General features: G+C 35.8%; 1 protein-coding gene across 1 annotated transcript in view; it reads right to left on the bottom strand.

Annotated features, from left to right (window-relative positions):
• The window catches only part of NOF1 (U3 small nucleolar RNA-associated protein), a 61,290-nt gene extending 47,630 nt beyond the window's left edge, over positions 1 to 13,660 (bottom strand). Inside the window, exons 1-5 of the mRNA XM_090013503.1 lie at positions 13,335 to 13,660; positions 7,203 to 7,347; positions 2,097 to 2,220; positions 1,789 to 1,886; positions 1,501 to 1,632 (exon numbers count right to left, since the gene is read on the bottom strand). Coding sequence (XP_089869629.1) covers positions 1,501 to 1,632; positions 1,789 to 1,886; positions 2,097 to 2,220; positions 7,203 to 7,347; positions 13,335 to 13,636 — 801 coding nt within the window. The 5' untranslated portion in view covers positions 13,637 to 13,660. The remainder of the gene's footprint in view (positions 1 to 1,500; positions 1,633 to 1,788; positions 1,887 to 2,096; positions 2,221 to 7,202; positions 7,348 to 13,334) is intronic.
• Between the last annotated feature and the right edge of the window lie 3,781 nt (positions 13,661 to 17,441).

Below are 17,441 nucleotides of genomic sequence, written 5' to 3'. Positions count from 1 at the left end.
CCAAACTCAAGGTCCATCGTAGACCATTGAGTTTGGGGGGGGGGGGGGGGGGGGGGGGGGAGGGGAGGGGGGGATGTTCAATAGGACCTAGAACACCTATACACCAGAACTCTGTATGCGAGATTGGTGTGCTGACATACTGAAAGAATAATGTTTGATCCCTCTCCCACTTGTAAGACTTTGTTAAATAGGCACAGAATGTGAAAGTGATGCAAATGTGCCCAATTCGCAAAAAAACAACTAAGTTATGCTACTCCTACGGATCTATGCTACCAAAGCAAGGTTAATGGAAAATAACTTAATTAACTAATGCAGAAAATTAGAGAAAATATCAAGTTTCAACCCAATCAACCTCACTGAACAATCCTTATAATGAGTATTTATAGGGGAGGACAAGAAACCCTAAGTCTATTTCGGATCCAAGATGGATCCATTACATCAAAAAGATAAAAACTAAATACAAAATCAAATAAATTCTAACTAAAATGGATCTCTTATGGATCCGGCTTGCACGCAGCTGCACTCCTGCATCATAAAGTCAATTGGAGGAAGCATTCCATGTGGAAAGGTCCTCTTTCCATTGATGTGAGACACACAGTCAGGTGTAGACCCCATAGAAAGCTGTCTTTCTTGTGGCAGGCACACAGCCACTTGAGCACCTTAAATTTGGATTTGTGAACTAGTGGCAGAAAATAGCTAAAATTTGGAACCACTATTTGGTTAAAATGATGTAGAAGTATGATCTTTTAATCAACCTTAGACTGAAACCAAATATGGGACCAAGGGATCAAGCATTTAGAAAAAGGTAGGCCATATGCTTAATTGTTTGCCTTAAGGAGGTTGAGTAGAAAATGGCAAAGGATGTAGTATCTGCTTTTGATTTGGATACACAGTGAAATGATTAACAATTATGACAAAATTTTCCTTTATAATGTGGCACAAAAGCTAGTGGAGAATCATCATCTTCAAATATCATATCCAAGAATAAGTCAGGACCTTATAAAGATAGGAGCTTTAGAATGTCGTTCAAATCCTTCAGCAAGTAAATCTCACCTCCAAAGAGGTGAAAAAATAGCAGCCTCATAGTGAACTCGTGCTATATCTGCTTGTGGTATCCTGCTATTACATGGAACACTAACAAGTGTAGCATGCATAAACCCGCAAACATTTACATTAGAACAGAAAAGGGAAAGGCCCAAACTATATATCATTATTTAATATTTCAAATGTAGTAAGAACAATAGTAAAAGAAGCAAAAAGTAAGGTGTACACATAATCTCATATCATTAATACAAGAAAGGGAACTCAAGTGCAACTATAGAAAATTAATGATGAATATCAAAAAGATGAACAAAGTTCAGATCACAAGTAGAGTGATCAGCACTATAGAAATGAAAAACTGGCATGATATATCAATTACATCTAAGTCGAGCTTTCTAATTTAATACAAAAAGGATGCAGAACACAGCCTTTCCACATAGTAGAGGAAAAAATCTGCACCTTGGGACGAGTGAACCCCTGATCCAGTAGCCCAGCACTAACTGCAGCAGCATCACCATTGCTCTCTGATAACTTTGCCAGTTTTGCACTATTCTTAGTAACAATATCTCTTGCCCTGAAGACATGATTCAACTACAAGAAAAAATCAATGAGCAAAGCAACATAAGGATGATTTGGTAACATTAATTAGGCAAACAAAGAGGGGGTTTGTGGGCAATGAAGCAAGAATACGAAGAAATACTTATTCTAGAGAGGAAAAGAAAAGAAAATCAAAGAATCTACACGTACAGAGTGCATTAGGTATGCATCCATGATATTTGAATCTTCTAGCCCCTTAAGATAGAAAGGCTTCTTGTCAGAGTGCAAAATATCACGATACCTACTACCTACAACAAGTAATAATGTCCACGTAAGATGCAACAGAATGAAAAAAAAATCCATCAACATATTAAAAAAAGGGTTTACAGTGGCATTCATTGAAAACCATCCTCACTAGTTTAGTTGTTTTTATGGAATCAAGACAAAGTAATGTCCACATCAAAGCATAGAATCACCATAAGGATTAAGGTTAAATGTATTGGAATATAAGAACTTACAAAGTGAAAAGAACCTCCACTGCCTAGATGAATGAAAATCAACAGATCCAGACCCTTTGTACAAGTCTAGCCAATGTCTACACAACTGGGACTTAAGGCCATAATCACCACTCTCATCATCCTCCTGAAGTGGAAAAACACAGGGACTACACAACATGAATATACAACAAATAAAGTTGAAATCAAACTTAAGATAGAAGCCCCAGTCTTTAATAGAAAAATAGGCATCAATCAAAATTCACATATGACATTTGAAGATAATGATGCCAACATCACAGTTCAAAGGCCGACTCCAGTCTGACCCTGTAGCATCCAATGAGAAAAGAAAAAGCTTCTAGAAAACTCTAGGACATGAGATTTTCTAAAACACAATTTACTAAAGATTGGAGATCTAGACTCTACTCTGTCAATCATGATGAAGCAACTTTACTATCTGTCAATGATGATGAGGCAAACACCAATGGAATCAACAGCTACCAAAATATCATGTACTTTCTATATTTCCACCAGAGGAAAAGAAAATGAGAAATAGAAAGAAAATCCTTATGAATTAAGGGGCTAGGCACTCAAAGTGGTTAGTGAAGCACTTGTCGTTGTATCACTAATCCATACAATAGGATACACAAACACCCCCCCCCACCCCCCCACCCCACCCACCCAGAGGGAATCGGAGAAAGTGGTGCATCCTAGCATCCTATCATGTTAAAAGATGCAATATCGCATCGTGTAATGCATGCTATATTGTAAGATACTTTTGTTAATGTTTCATATTTTTATTGAATTGTTTTAGGTAGTTTCTTTAGATGATTTGTTCACTAATGAGATCTTTTCACATAACTAATACTTTATTAAAGACCTATTCACCTATTTCATGTGAAAATAGTGAATAGGTTGTGTCTTAGGGGCATAAATGGCATTTTGATATTTGATGTCTTTTTATAGTACATACTTTTTTATTGTTTCTTTCTTGTTCTTATCTTTCTTAGGGTATTTCAATCTTTGTAATGTTTCCTTGTAATGTAAGCCCAATAAAGAGGGTAAACTCTCTTGCATATATTTTCTTAGTGAAATAAGACAATTTAGAGTTTTGCCCTCCACTCTCGTGTGTGTGCTTGTGCTTCCTTCATATTGCAGCAAATGAAAGATGACATCAGAGCTAGCAAAGATCATAGATTTGAGGATTGTATGAAGTAAGATAGTGCAAGTTGCTACAGAGCCATCGCTACAGTAACATCGCTACAGTGCCATAGCTATAGTGTCGTCTCTACAGTGTGCTAGAGTACCATGAAGGTTTGATTTGGGTCTTTCACTGTTGGTAAAGCATCTAAAAACAAGACTTTACAGGCAAGTTTCATCTGAGTTGGAGTTGTCTAGAGGAGGTTATGATTTTTTCAACATTTCCTAAACTGTTGTCTAAATAAAAAATCAGTGGATACTGAATCGTATTTAGAGTCTTAACTTGGGAGTTTGGTTCCACTTGGGTCGTTTTTTATATAGAAAGGTGTTGAAACCCTTGTTTGGTGAAAATACACATTCGTTTGAGTGTATTTTTAAGTTTGGGATTGTCGAACAAGAGGTGGCAGTTGTGAATTTATGGCTTCCTTGGTATTGGAGATCCTCTATTAACATAACAAAGTTTTTTTTCTGTGTTGATGGACAGATTTGAAAATTGAGTTGAGGTTCGAAGCTCTTTGAAGGTATTTTTATTTGAATTTGATGTGCTAAAGCTTTGGAGCATACTTGTACATGCTAAATGTCTGTTGAAGTGCTTGAGTGACTGATTGTGGTTTGTTTGAAGCATGTGTTGGAGATTGTATGTTGTGTTTGAAGTGGAATATTGACTGGTGATTGCTAGGGTGAATAGCATTGCTTGTTGTGCTAGTGCAAGCTAAGTGTTTGATGGATTGTCTAAGCAACATGTACACCAAGTAGTTGGGTGTTTGTGTAAGTAATGCACATTGTATATGTTTGGTGCTTCATTTGGGTGTTGTATATACCACATATTTGATGGTTGTTTGCTCGATGTGTTTGTGCTCACCCAGAGATTGGTGAATCGACTCTTGGTGTGCGTAATGGAGGCTAGTATTTGGCTAGGTGTTGATTGATTGGTTGTGTGTTCCAAGAAGATGGAGGATAAAGTAAAATGTAACTACTACAAGAGGCTTGCCCATATGAAATACTCGTCCTAGGTTGGAGAAGAACCAGGGAATTTGTCTTGACCATGTAGCAGCTGTGACTAGTGCAGCTACACATACTAATGCTATGACTACATCGAATATGCAGGGGCTAGAGCACCAGTTACCTTTTCACTCTGCAACTTCCTTAACCCTATCTTCTTCCTCATTTGATACAATTCATGAAGGTGAATTTGAACCTAATTTTCGTGGGTTGATTGACTCAAGAGTGTCATGTTACATGAGTGCAAATGAGTCAAAATAAGAGTGCTCGTGTGGTCTCAAAGAATGTGCCTATTCTTGCGTGCTATTTAAGATGAAAGAGTTAGGGGTACTGCAATATTTCCTTGGGTTGGAGGTTGCATACACTAAGAGAGGACATTTACTATCCCAACATAAGTATGCAGTTAACCTTGTAACTCGGGCTAGGTTAGTTGAGGATAAAAAGCATGTAGACACGCCCATTGAGACAAATGCTAGACTTAGATCGACAGATCGTGAGCCTCTTGTTGATCCTATAGTATATCGTCAGTTGTTTGGGAGCCTCATTTACTTGACAATTTCGCGACCGAATATTGCCTATGTTGTGCATTTAGTGAGACAATGTATGAGTGCACCCCATACAGTTCATATGGTGGTTGCAGTATTGAGGATCATTCGGTATGTCAGAGATACTATGCATTATGTATTGTTTTTCTCTTCAGCCTCTTCACTTGAGCTTAAAGCCTACTATGATTCTGATTTTGGAGGATGTGGTAGTACTTGTCATTCTACTACATGTTTCTGTATCTTTCTTGAAGACTCTTTGATCTCCTGGAAGAGCAAGAAGCAACAGAGGATTGCAGGCTGAGTATCGAGCTATGGCGCAGATTACTGCAAAGATTATTTGGCTTCATCGATTACTTAGGGATATGTGTGTTACTTTAGCATCGTCAACAGTTTGCATTGCGATAATGAGAGTGCTATCCATTTGGCTAAGAATCCAGAGTCTCATGAACATACCCAACATATAGAGATTGATTGTCATTTTGTACCTCAGGTGTATCTTGATGGCATTATTACCTTGCCCTATGTTCAGTCTGTTCATCAAATTGCTAATGTGTTCATTAAGGCACAACCAACCGTTCAGTTTCAAACCTCAATCTCCAAACTTGTGATGGTTCCTATTGCACCATCTCGAGTTTGAGGGGGGCTGAAAATAGTAAGTTGTGTCATAGGAGCATAGTTGGTATTTTGATATTTGATATATTTTTATAGTACATACTTTTTTATATTGTTTCTTTGTCGTTCTTACCTTAAGGGTTTTCAATCTTTGTAATGCTTCCTTGTAATATAAGCCCAATAAAGAGGGTAAATTGTCTTGTATATCTTTTCTTAATGAAATAAGACAATTTAGAGCTTTGCCCTCCACTCTAGTATGTGTGTTTGTGCTTCCTTCATGTTGCAGCCAATCGAAGATTTCATAAGCCAAGGAACAAAAAGAATTTTTCTTCTTAGTTTATTGTGATTAGTGAAGACAAGAAAGATATCTATTATGGAAAAAGTCACATTGTTTAATTTGTGTTCGTTCTGACTAGTAGAAATGATCAATGAAGACATTATGAAACCTTCTCTTTTGGAATACATAAACTCACTAACTCTTCAAGCAAATATGGATAGTTAATACTTTATTTAAAATTTACATAGTGTGACCATTGACCAATTAGTTGATTTTAATTTTTTAGTTTTTAATGTTTAATCTTAGACCCTTCTGATACATGCAACAGGTACGCCTTTAAAACATTGTAATTATGGTTATTTTTATTGTAGGACATCCAGTGTCTATTGATTGTTACTTGTCTTATTTATTTCATGTTTATTTCATTCCTAGATTTACTTAAAATTGCAGTGTCACTGCTCCAATGAGTTTTGTTTCTCTTTGTGGTTGAGTTTTCTAATTTCTAAAAAAATTATGTTTAATATTATTTTAATTCGATTTTAAATCTTTTTTGTGAATCTTATGATACGATATGTAATAATATATGATAAAGTGTAACTTACATCGCTTATGGTACACTTTATGATGTGCTTTTTACAATATTGGTGAGGATAATAGCCAAAAGAGAACATATTTGTAAATGAAGTGTCAAGCATGATATAGAATAAATACCAAAAGAGAGCTCTCCTCTCAACCAAGCTCTTCTCACCAAACAATGGGTTAATTATAGTTCATTGGACTGGCATACCAGCAACATATGATGGCAAGAAACTCATTTTGGAAGCCACAAATAGGAGAACAAATATTTGGAAAATTCCCAAATACTAAGAAAGAACTGGCATCATCTGCTAATAAAAGCTCATTACTAAGATATTACAGATGATCAAGCTCAATTCTATTAAGATTTCAGACCAAAATGCCATGTTAATACTACAAGGGCACCATTTTCAGTGAGATTTTACATATTATGAACTTAAAAGATTAATACAATAATAATTAATTAAATAGATACATCTTTTTCAATTTTTAAATATCTATGTGAAAAACTATACTTATTATTTTTGTAACTGTGCATCAATTTTTTACAAACACGTACCAATTCTTGAGAAACTATATCAATGTCTGCTAGAAACTCATCAAATCTTTTGAAACCATATGAATACATGTTTCAAGTAAAATATGTACCTAAACCCATTTCTGGCAACCATACACCTATACCCTTTGGGAACCATAAGTTTAATTTGCTGAAAACAAGAAAGCAGTACAGAACCAAACATCAATAACTTTTTAAAGCTACAGCAGAAGTTGGACAGCTTCATTCTACACTTTATTTCATGAATGTTAAGAATAACTACCATATCAGACACTTCTCTTAATGCATATAATAACAAATACACAACTCAATTATTGGAAAAAAAATGCATAAATACCCAAACTCAGTGGTCAAAGCACAACCTTCAGAAAACACTGGCCAGTGCCTAGCCATCTGGTTGACGACTTGTCAACAGCTGGAACCTCCCAACCAAACTTCCACTTCCCCTTCATTATTTCATTAATCTCTGTTTCTGACAATGAGTGTTCCAGGTGACGGCGGAAGTAACTGATAAGCAAGCTATGCGTTAGACAAATTGTAAAAACCAAAATAACATTTTCTAAAGAACGAACAATTAAAAAAGAAGAAGAAAAGGAGCATGAAGAAATGAAAAGTGGCTTTCTGATATCAAATCTCACAAAACGGCTATGTCACATAGGTGCAGGTGTGGGTTCGGATGAGGATATGGCGATGCGGCACTTTAAAAAAACTTGGGTGCAGGGGTGTGGGGAGGTATACACTATACATATAATTTTTAACAGTTTTAAGTTAACACTAATGAAATAAAAACAATTATCATATCATCAATTCATCATGCATAAATTCATGCAATAAATCAAATTACCAATCTACAATTGCTATTCCTCATCAATAAAAAATAACACCACACTAGGGCCGTGGTGCATATATATATATATATATATATATATATATATATATATATATATATATATATATATATATATATATATAATTTATTTTTTCTCTTTTTCTTCTTTTTCCTGTTTTTTCCTTATTTTTTTCTTCTTCCTGTTTTTTCTTCCTTTTTCCTTTTTCTAGAGTTTATGTTTTCCAGTTATAAAGATTGAGGATGTTGCATCGATAAGTCTATAAAGATTGATTTCCTACTGTCAAGTTTCATAAAGATAATCAATAACTGGATCATTTTCTTCTTTACATTGCAATGCATGAAAGTACAACTGTTGGTGTTCAAGATTGTGAGTTTCCAAATTGTGTGAAAAAACTGTCCTATCACTCATCACTTCAATGCTGACAAGGAGCCCCAGACCATTTAGTTTATCAAAAACTACCCAACTATCACTTACGAGCTTGCAAACTATTTCATGATATTAGTTCCTATCCTTATTTGTTTAGAGCAAAACGGGATTGCCATAAAGAAATGAGGCACCACATGGTTTTCAACTTGAATGTTGTTGGCTGATTTTCTTTTTTCTTTTTTCTTTTATTTTCTTCCCTATGTATGAGTTTATTATTTCGATTTTGCATTTTTTTATTATATTTCTTTTATGTTTGAGGAAAATTTGTGTGATCCCCTTGACTTCTAGTTTGGACGTTATTTTAACTGGTTTATGTGAAATAATTGGATTTCCTTTTGGATTTGTGAAATCATTGGTTTAGTTTTGGTAGTCTGAGTTTCTTGATTGGGCATGAATTCGTTGTTTGATCAATTACTTATTTTAATTATTGTGTCTGCAAAACTCTCAGAACCAACTTTCAATTTCTGGATTGATTGGTGGCATTCTTAAACTAGACAAAACTAATGGTGAGAAAGAGGGCATGAGTGGTAGTCTTCTATTTGACAAATATATGTTGTTGGTTTAGTTTTAGAATATGGACAAAGAATTGAATTTTTTTTCAACAATTTCCCATTTTGTTTTGCTCAAGTATTGTTTAAATTGACACTAAGGAAATTTTGATATCAAAGTATTTGATACATGAAAATTTGCATGCAGATGTCAACTGGCCCCCTCTTTGAGCCCTAAATATTCTATTTTATTGGGAACAAGGAGAAGAATATAATTGGATCTCTATTTTTGCATGATTCTGAGAGTGGGCTTATGGTGTTGATGAGAGGCTAAATTTTGGTAATGCCACTTGTTTTGTTTCAGAAACATGTGTAGTTATGGTAATCTTTTTGTCAAATCTAAATTATGACTGAATTGATCTTATGTTTTTGGCTTTTGTGCATGTAAAATTTCTTTGAAGGATTGGTTGACAGAGGCTTACTGGAGATAGTTGGTTTCATGAAGTCCTCAGTGTCCGGTTGACAGAGGCTTACTGGAGATGGCTGGTTTCATGGAGTCTTCGGTGTATGAAAAGTTATTAACTAAATTGGGTTCAAGCAATAGATCAACATTGAAGAGGTGCCCTTCTAATTTGGCCTTTCCTTTTCTTTGCTTCTCTTTTTTCCTGTCATTTTTTTCTCCTGTAGATTGTTTTATATATTCTTATTGCATTATGTACACTTTTGAATATTGGTGATGTGTTCCTTTCATGCATTCTTTGTACTTTGTTTTGCAGTTTGCTTGTGGATGCTCTATAATAAAATATTGTTACTATGTAGTTTTATTGTTATAGAGCTGAACTGATAATTATAACCTGAGGCTTTCTTCTTTTGATAACAAACATACAATTGTCTCTTAAATAGTTTGTGCATACATTTTGATGTGTTAGAAATAAACAACCAGGAAAAAAAGAGAGGGAGAGAGGGAGGGATAATTCAGCAGAAGATAGCCATCTGATAAAAAGAAAAAAGTTATCAGCTCCATTTTATAAACTTCTGTATGCCCTTGAGAGTGTCAACACACCAAATTCCATAAGGATGTGTGTGTATGTGTATAAAAAATAATAAATATAAATATATAAATAAATAATACATATAATGTATGTAAGTATGTATGTATTTATTAATATAATTATAAAAAAATGTGAGAGAGTGTAACTATGCATGTATTTGTCATATGCACCAGAGCCTGTTTCCATTCTTTTGTTCTATATCTGAGTTTTCCTTCATGGCTGTGTATCAGAGCATGGTTATCCATGACTTCTTGTTCTGTTTGTTCTTAACCATTCTTATCTCATTAGCTCATTTCTCTTCTCCTAAATTGATCTTTCAATGGTCTTTTATTGTTACATGCACTTTTTCAGCCATCATTATCGGCCAAATAAGGGTGATATATGCACTTTCAATAGCAGGCTAGCCTACTTGGGTTCTACAAGGGGGTGGCATGTCATGTCATGTAAATTCTACTTGTATTTGGTATATTTGTAGTCACTTGGGGCTGGGATGGCAAATGTAACTACTTCTTGTAATGGGGGTAGTTAGGAGGGCCGTGGCCTATATAAGGTCCAGCCCAAGCCTTTGGTTCATTATCTCATGTTCTACTTGAGATTGCTTAATGCAAATTGAGAGAGATTCCTTGTGAATCTCTTGGTTAGGGTGCCCTACTCTAAAGGCTTAGGCTTAGGTAGTTAGCACCTTAAGGGCCTAACCACTTAAGATTCCGCTTATCCATTTCTAACCATCCCTAACCTCCCTAAGCTCTCACCCCTACCAAGCCAATTCAGCCCATCTCTCTCTCTCTCCAAGCTAGCCAACCCCCCTACTCCTTTTTCCTTGTTTTCCAAACACTCAGCACATCTTCTTCCCCATTTCCCTTATGCTACCTACACCTCCATTGCATTCTTGAGTGAATAAAACATTTGGTATCAGAGCAGCAAGATCCTAGCTGTTGAATTTAAGCATTCACCATCAAGAACCACCAAAGAGCTCTACTCGGCTAGAGGAGCTCACATGGTTGAAGATTTGGAGGACTTCCATAATCAAGAAGCCAAGAACCTGTAGCAGACCTTCAAACACGTGGATCTACTAGAGAAGGATCTGAATATAGCTGAGTTACAGTCCTATCTCTCATCTGGAGAAGACCCTTGAAGGAAAGAATCCAAACTTGTAGAACTCTAGCGTGAGATCCTCTCCACTATCGAGTTCCATGCATTGGACAAGTGGATCAATTCTTTGGAAATTTCTTGAAATCTGGCATTCATCTTGCTTTGGGTCTTACAAATGATAAAATTCAGTGGATGATATGAGTTTTGGAGTGACTTCTTGAGTGAAATCAGATTCCCCACGTTCTTGGGTCGAATCTTCATTCTCTCTATGTGTTGCATGGCCACCTTTGTAGTAGAAGCATAGCTTGGGCGAATTTCTTGGAAGATTGCTGCATTCTTGCTGGAATTTAATTTTGGGCGTCATATATGTAAAAGTTTACATCATTACATGTTGATTGAAGTGTGATTCATGGGTGTTTGATGCTGGAGTGAGATTTGGGTTGAATCTTGATTGAATTAACATGGTCTTATCAAACCCGCGTTGGAGTTCTCAAGATCTTGATCTTGTTAGCATAAGATCTGAAGTTTGGGTGATTTTCCTGCTGTTGTTCTCGTTTCTTGTTATTTTTGGGTGTATTTTGAAGTGTCGAGAAGTGTTTGAGGTCAAGTTTTTGTGATTGGATTCTGTTTGGAGATAGATAGACCAAGTTCTTTATCTTGGAGAGGTGCCAATTCTGTTCAGGCCAGGCCAAACCAGACACAGAAAATTGTTCAACTTCAAAAATTTGTATCTCCCAAACCCCTTGGAATCTGACCCTAAAATTTTTACTGCAGCTACATCCACGTGTCAAGATACTGTCCAATTTTCAGAATTTTTAGACAATCGTGCTCTCAGATAAAAATTCCATGGTGAAACTTGTTTTACCAACTCTCTGAACCTGTCCAGACCCAGAAAAAACAGTCGGATTAAAAAAATTCATAAATCCCAACATACTTGGAGTTTGTCTCTCAAAATTTTACTGTAGCTTCTTGCACGTGTCTACTTTTGACCCTCCAATTTTTAGAATTTTTGAACATCTGTGCGGGGAGATAAAAAAAATCTGTGGTGCAACCTGTTTCTACTTGACTGTGTACTTCCTGAAACAATGAAACCTGACCTGTTACCATTGTGAACCCTGTTAGCCCAACTTAGACCCTTCCATTTGACCCCAAATTTTGACCATAGACCTATCATACACCCTACTTGAAGACCAAACTCAGCTTTGACCTGAACCTATCAGGACTCAATTGGCCTATACAAGTTCCAGTAAAGCTGCAGAAATTGCCTTGACTGTGTGAAGTGAAATTCCTGTTAGATGGCAGCCATGAAGAGTGATGAGTTTAGTTTGATTTTTCACTCATAAAACTGATGTGTATGTTGCTTGTGATTAATGGATGTAAGAGGAATCCACCCTTGACTGAGATGAATAAAATAATTAAGAAGATTGAACAACTCTATGTTGAGATCGAGAAGCGATTAGCTAGAGAAAATACCTTGAGATTATTGACAGCCTAAATCAGCTCAAGGAGACATTAAAGAAAATTCATTGGTCTCTATGTGGCATTTTAGATTTGGGATATGAAGAATTATATCGCTGCTCTATGATGATAAACTTCGCTTGAAGGAAGACTTGGAGAATTATCATGTGATCTGTTCAAGAAAATAAGCCAAATAAGAGGGTGTCACACATGAGACTTTTCACGAACATAAAGAAAATCCAAATGCTGAATTCATGGAAGAGAGTTTCATGTCACCACAACTCTAAGATCTGATGCATGAACAAGAAGTAGCTGGATTGAAGGATGGCGAAAAAGAAAATGAAAAAGAAAAAGAGGAAGTGAGGGAAGAAGAATTAGCTGAACACCCAAAGGATGCTGAAGAGAAAACCACAGAAAACTCTGCTGAATTGCCACAAGCCCAGGCTGAATTCCTGGATGGGAAGATGAAACAGAACGATGTAGAGTCGGTAATGCAAAAAAAGGATCAGATTACATGTGAGAACTTTGATCAGGTGTTATTAGATGCAGACCTTACAACCTTTTTTGATAGCATATGCAAGGTAACCACTATCATTACCAAAAGAATACGTAAATTCATAAATAAACAAAAAAAAAGATCATACACACTATATGCACCAATCAGGACCCCTAAATTTCAACCGTTAAAATAACATCAAAACCCTAAATTATCCCAACATAACACAAAAATCCTTAGAAAAACTCGACAAAAATCCTAAAAATCAGGCCAAATTACAGGACTTAATTTATCTTTTTTAAACAAAATCCCTTCGGAACACTTTCCCGAGGATTACGCAAAATCCTAGAAATTGTTGTCAGTAAACGGTATGTACAAGAAGAATCAAATCAACGACCTAACTAATCAAAACCCAACATTCATCAACGCTATGCAAAACCCTGGATCAGAACCACAACAAGCACTAATAAAATAAGAAAACGCAAGAAAAAAACTGGAATTTTGTTCCGCCACACTAATCAAGGCAAAAGCATCAGACCTCAAAAGCAACAAGAAATCAGTAGAAGATATCAAACAAAAAAAACTAATTTCGCGAAGAAAACTAGAGAGAGAGAGGGAGTAGGCGAGGAACCTGGAGGTGTCATTTTCGGGGTTCTGGCTGATGACGATGGCGTGGTCTCCTGAGGAGAGGGCTAAGACGCCGCGGTCGCCGACGTGGTGCTCGACGTTGCAGACGACTGCACCCTCGGGGATGGAGCGGAGGGGGGGGACGTTGCCGACGGAGAGGGTAGCCTTCTTACCGCAGTAGACGAACTCGCCGTTCCGCTCTCCGAATTCCAGCGACCGGAGCTTCGCCGGACCCTTCCGGTGGTGCGTGTGCGACCGGAAAACCGACCCCGCTCCCTTCCTCTGCGCCCTGACCACCCGACCCATCTCTCTCTCTCGCTCTGAACTTTGGTGTGTGTAGTAAGAAAGCTTTATAAAACACTGCTTTTGTAGTAAAGAACTAACTTAGTAACTTACCACTTACCCTTGGGGTTCTAAAGTGAGTCGGGTTTGGGTCGGGTATAAGTTAAACTCACCTATCTCAACTTGAACCCAACTCAAAGTAAGTCTGGTCATGGGTCGGGCCAACCTGAACCCAACTCGAGGTAGGTCAAGTTTGGCTCGGGTATAGTTTAAACCCACCCAACCCAACCTGAACCTAACTCAAAGTGTGTCGGGTCTGGTCATGGGTCGGGCCAACCGAATCCTACCCCGAACCTGACTTAAAATTGGTCGGATGTGGGTCGGGTATAGATTAAACCCACCCAGCCCAACCTGGGTGTTGGTGGGCTGCAGAACAGAAAAATCGGAAACCATAAAAATTATATTTATTAAAAAAACGGAGAAGCCATAAAAAGTTATAATTTTTTTGCCTAGTGATACATCATCTAAGATTTTTATGTCACCATTCAGTTCCATCAAATTTCTCTAATAATCATTTCAATCCATACGTTTCAAAAAAATTAGGTCCTTGTACCTGAAGAACAAATACTCCACTTGTCTTTCATCAATGATAGCTCTTGTAGGCTATGACACTCACTGCTATATTGCAGCACAACTCTGAGATGCAGCCTCAGATGTACATAAACAATGAGTAAGGAAACATTGTTATCAATATTCCAATAAGTGAAACTATAGTCAATCATTCTGGAATTGCACATAATAAAACTTAAGTGGCTGTGAAACTGCATATCCAACCGACTAACTAATCGAATTAATAAAAACATTGCAAAGTTATAAACCAACCTGTCATTGCTTGAACATTTTAATAAGACAACAAAGACGGAGAAAACCACAAATGCAATTTCAACAAAAGGTGGTTATACATTCATTTGTTTGATCATCAATGAGTTTCCATGACTTAAAATAATAACACTTAAGAATGAATACTCAATGAACATATTTATTTGATCACGAGCACACAAAAGACAAATATCAATGTTCTTACAACTACATGGCTAAACATACACAAACCACTCTATAATAACATGCCGTAAAAGTATCAAAGCTATTACATGTTCATAAATCAATGATTCTAAAGAGCCACAAATTAAAGTATCAAAGTGTCAAAATATCAAGGAGTAAAAGTTATAATAAACACAAACCATAAAAGTATACCATACAAGCCTACTTTCATCACTTTAAAGTGTTAGGAATACTTCGGCTTTCTCATTGTTATTAAGGAGTCTATAGCTAAATACGTGAAAAGTATTGTGTCTCTTCAAACCCACCATATTCTCTGGAAGCTTGATTGCTTGACCTATAAAACTGAACTTTGCATTACTTCGTCTATCAATAAGTGTCTCATACATTTTATTTTGGATGTCAATCATCTGATTTGTATTAGACTTTCTCCTACGATGTGTGTTGTTGTCAGCATCATCTAAATTTGATACCTCTACGGATTTCTTACGACATCGTGTAGGTAGTACACTAATAGTGGGAGTAGGCGTCTTCCTCCTCCTCAAGCTCATTTAATCATATGCTTGCACAAATATTGCTTTCAGTAGTAGAAACCTCAACTCTTGGACAAAAAACTTTGAATGGGGTCAAGATATATTTACTCATAGAAGTGGTCCCCCGTAAAGAGAATATCATATTCATTAGTAAACTTAAGTCTTCTCAACCTAAATTTATCGCCATTTTTAAACTTGTACAAAACATAAAACATGTATATATAACAAATCAGCCCCAAATTCAAGAATTTTTGTCCATACAAAAACAAAAATGTTTCAAGCATACCTTTGCAAACTCAACCCAAAATTCAACTAATGCACTGTATGTATGTCGAATATGGTCCCAACCCAAACTAGTTTATTTAGCAAGGTATGTTCACGCTTTTCAAACATTTTTTACATTATCTTAATGGTTCTTTAACTGCTTGGATGTGTAAGCAAAGCGAGTTGATTGAGAAAAATTTTTCTTCGCAATCACCCAAGCTTCCTTAGTCAAGTGTGTTTCTTGTCTATTGCTTTTTTTAACCTTTTTTAGACAGATTTCAACGAAAGCTTTGTGTGTGCAGTCATCTCAATGTGCCTTTTTCACAGGCACTAGTTCTTGATTATTCTCGTTGGCTATAGCCTAATACATAAATTAAGAATTAAGGACAAGTAGGCATCTGAAATAAATTTATAGAGTTATAGAAGCCAATAAGCGATTTGTGCTAACTTTGTGAATAAGTTGAATAGAATAAGCTTGCGGATTCATCATACAATCAAAGGTACCTTATGGATGTTTTTGTAAGTGTTATTTTTATCGTTGAAAGCGTTTTGGAAAATCACCAATCAAGTAATAATAAAACTGACTTTCCATGAATATGGCAAGTACGGGTCGAATCCATAAGGAACGGGATACATTCAAATTAAATCTAAAACTTCAATTTATTAATATCACAAATGTTTACAACTACGTTAACATTACAATTCTAATTGAATGACAATCTAAAAATGAAAATGAACTGAAATGGATTGCTAAGTCTTTTTCAGATCGTTAGGGGTAAATTTGTCTTTTCGCCACACGTGCATCTACACTCGCATTCCAAATACACCTGTTGATATGTTTCTAACTTATCAACCTAAACAAAGGAAAATCAAAAGTTAGCAACAATTCCAGAAGTAATTCTAAAAATTAGACTAACCCTAATTCTGAACTAATTACTAAACTAAATTACAATAAACTAGAAATGAAGGAAAATGAAAAATCAACTAGACTAACTAATCATATTAATTCTAACTAGTCTAACTACTATTAGTATATTAACTACATGCTAGAAAACATGAAAAACTATCGAAAATCAACTAAGTAAGTAAATGATTGTTTTACCCTTATTGTAGTGCAAAATGGATACTAATAGGTTTTTGCAAACAGGGAATTTGAAGAGGCAAACAAAATCTGATTTAAAAGATTTTTATATTATTCTCTTTCTGACAGATTCAAGAGTCTATCAAATTTTACGGAATTGAAAAACTCATTCGAAAACTCCGGATACAAGCGTTTCAAGTTTGATGAAAATTCTAGAATCGTTTGACCCGAAATCTAAAATCGCGAAAAACCTAATTTTGGAAAACACTTAAACATCAAACCAAATCAACTCGAAATGAGTTGATTTTTGGTTTGTACACAGTTAACACACTAATGAATATCATAGAATAGTAATTTTGAGAAAACTCAGAATATTGCACATAAGGTAACGAGCGAAAATCCATGCAAAATTCAGGTTTCTACTTCAATACACTATTCACTTGAATGAATGTAATGTTTGCACTTGTCTAATTAATACATATGCAAAGCAGACTTCTACCTACCTAATGACATTAAATAAAACTAAATATCAGTAAATGAACTAACTATGTTAAACATTACATTAAACCTTATGAAACAAAAACCAAATTATCATACACGACTAATGCTAGAATAGAACCAAACTAATTACTCAATTAAAACACCGCAACACAATCCTAATGTCACCTAAGTTACATTACTGCAGTCAAGAACTGAGTATTAAGACACTACTAACACAGAAATTAACAACCCTTAACAAACTATATATTAATTCAAACTTTCCTAAATCGAGTGAGATAAACATACTTCCAAAACCAAATGCATACTAAAGTTAATCTAGCATTTATTGACATGGACATAAGACTAATTAGAACTAGCACACCATCTAACGAATCAGTAAACCTAATCTAGG

The sequence above is a fragment of the Nuphar pumila genome, chromosome 7 (assembly GCF_984573655.1).
Source record: "Nuphar pumila chromosome 7, dmNupPumi1.hap1.1, whole genome shotgun sequence".
Lineage (NCBI taxonomy): Eukaryota > Viridiplantae > Streptophyta > Magnoliopsida > Nymphaeales > Nymphaeaceae > Nuphar > Nuphar pumila.
The sequence above is the reverse complement of the archived record's forward strand: the minus strand, read 5'-3'. Positions and strand labels throughout refer to the sequence as shown.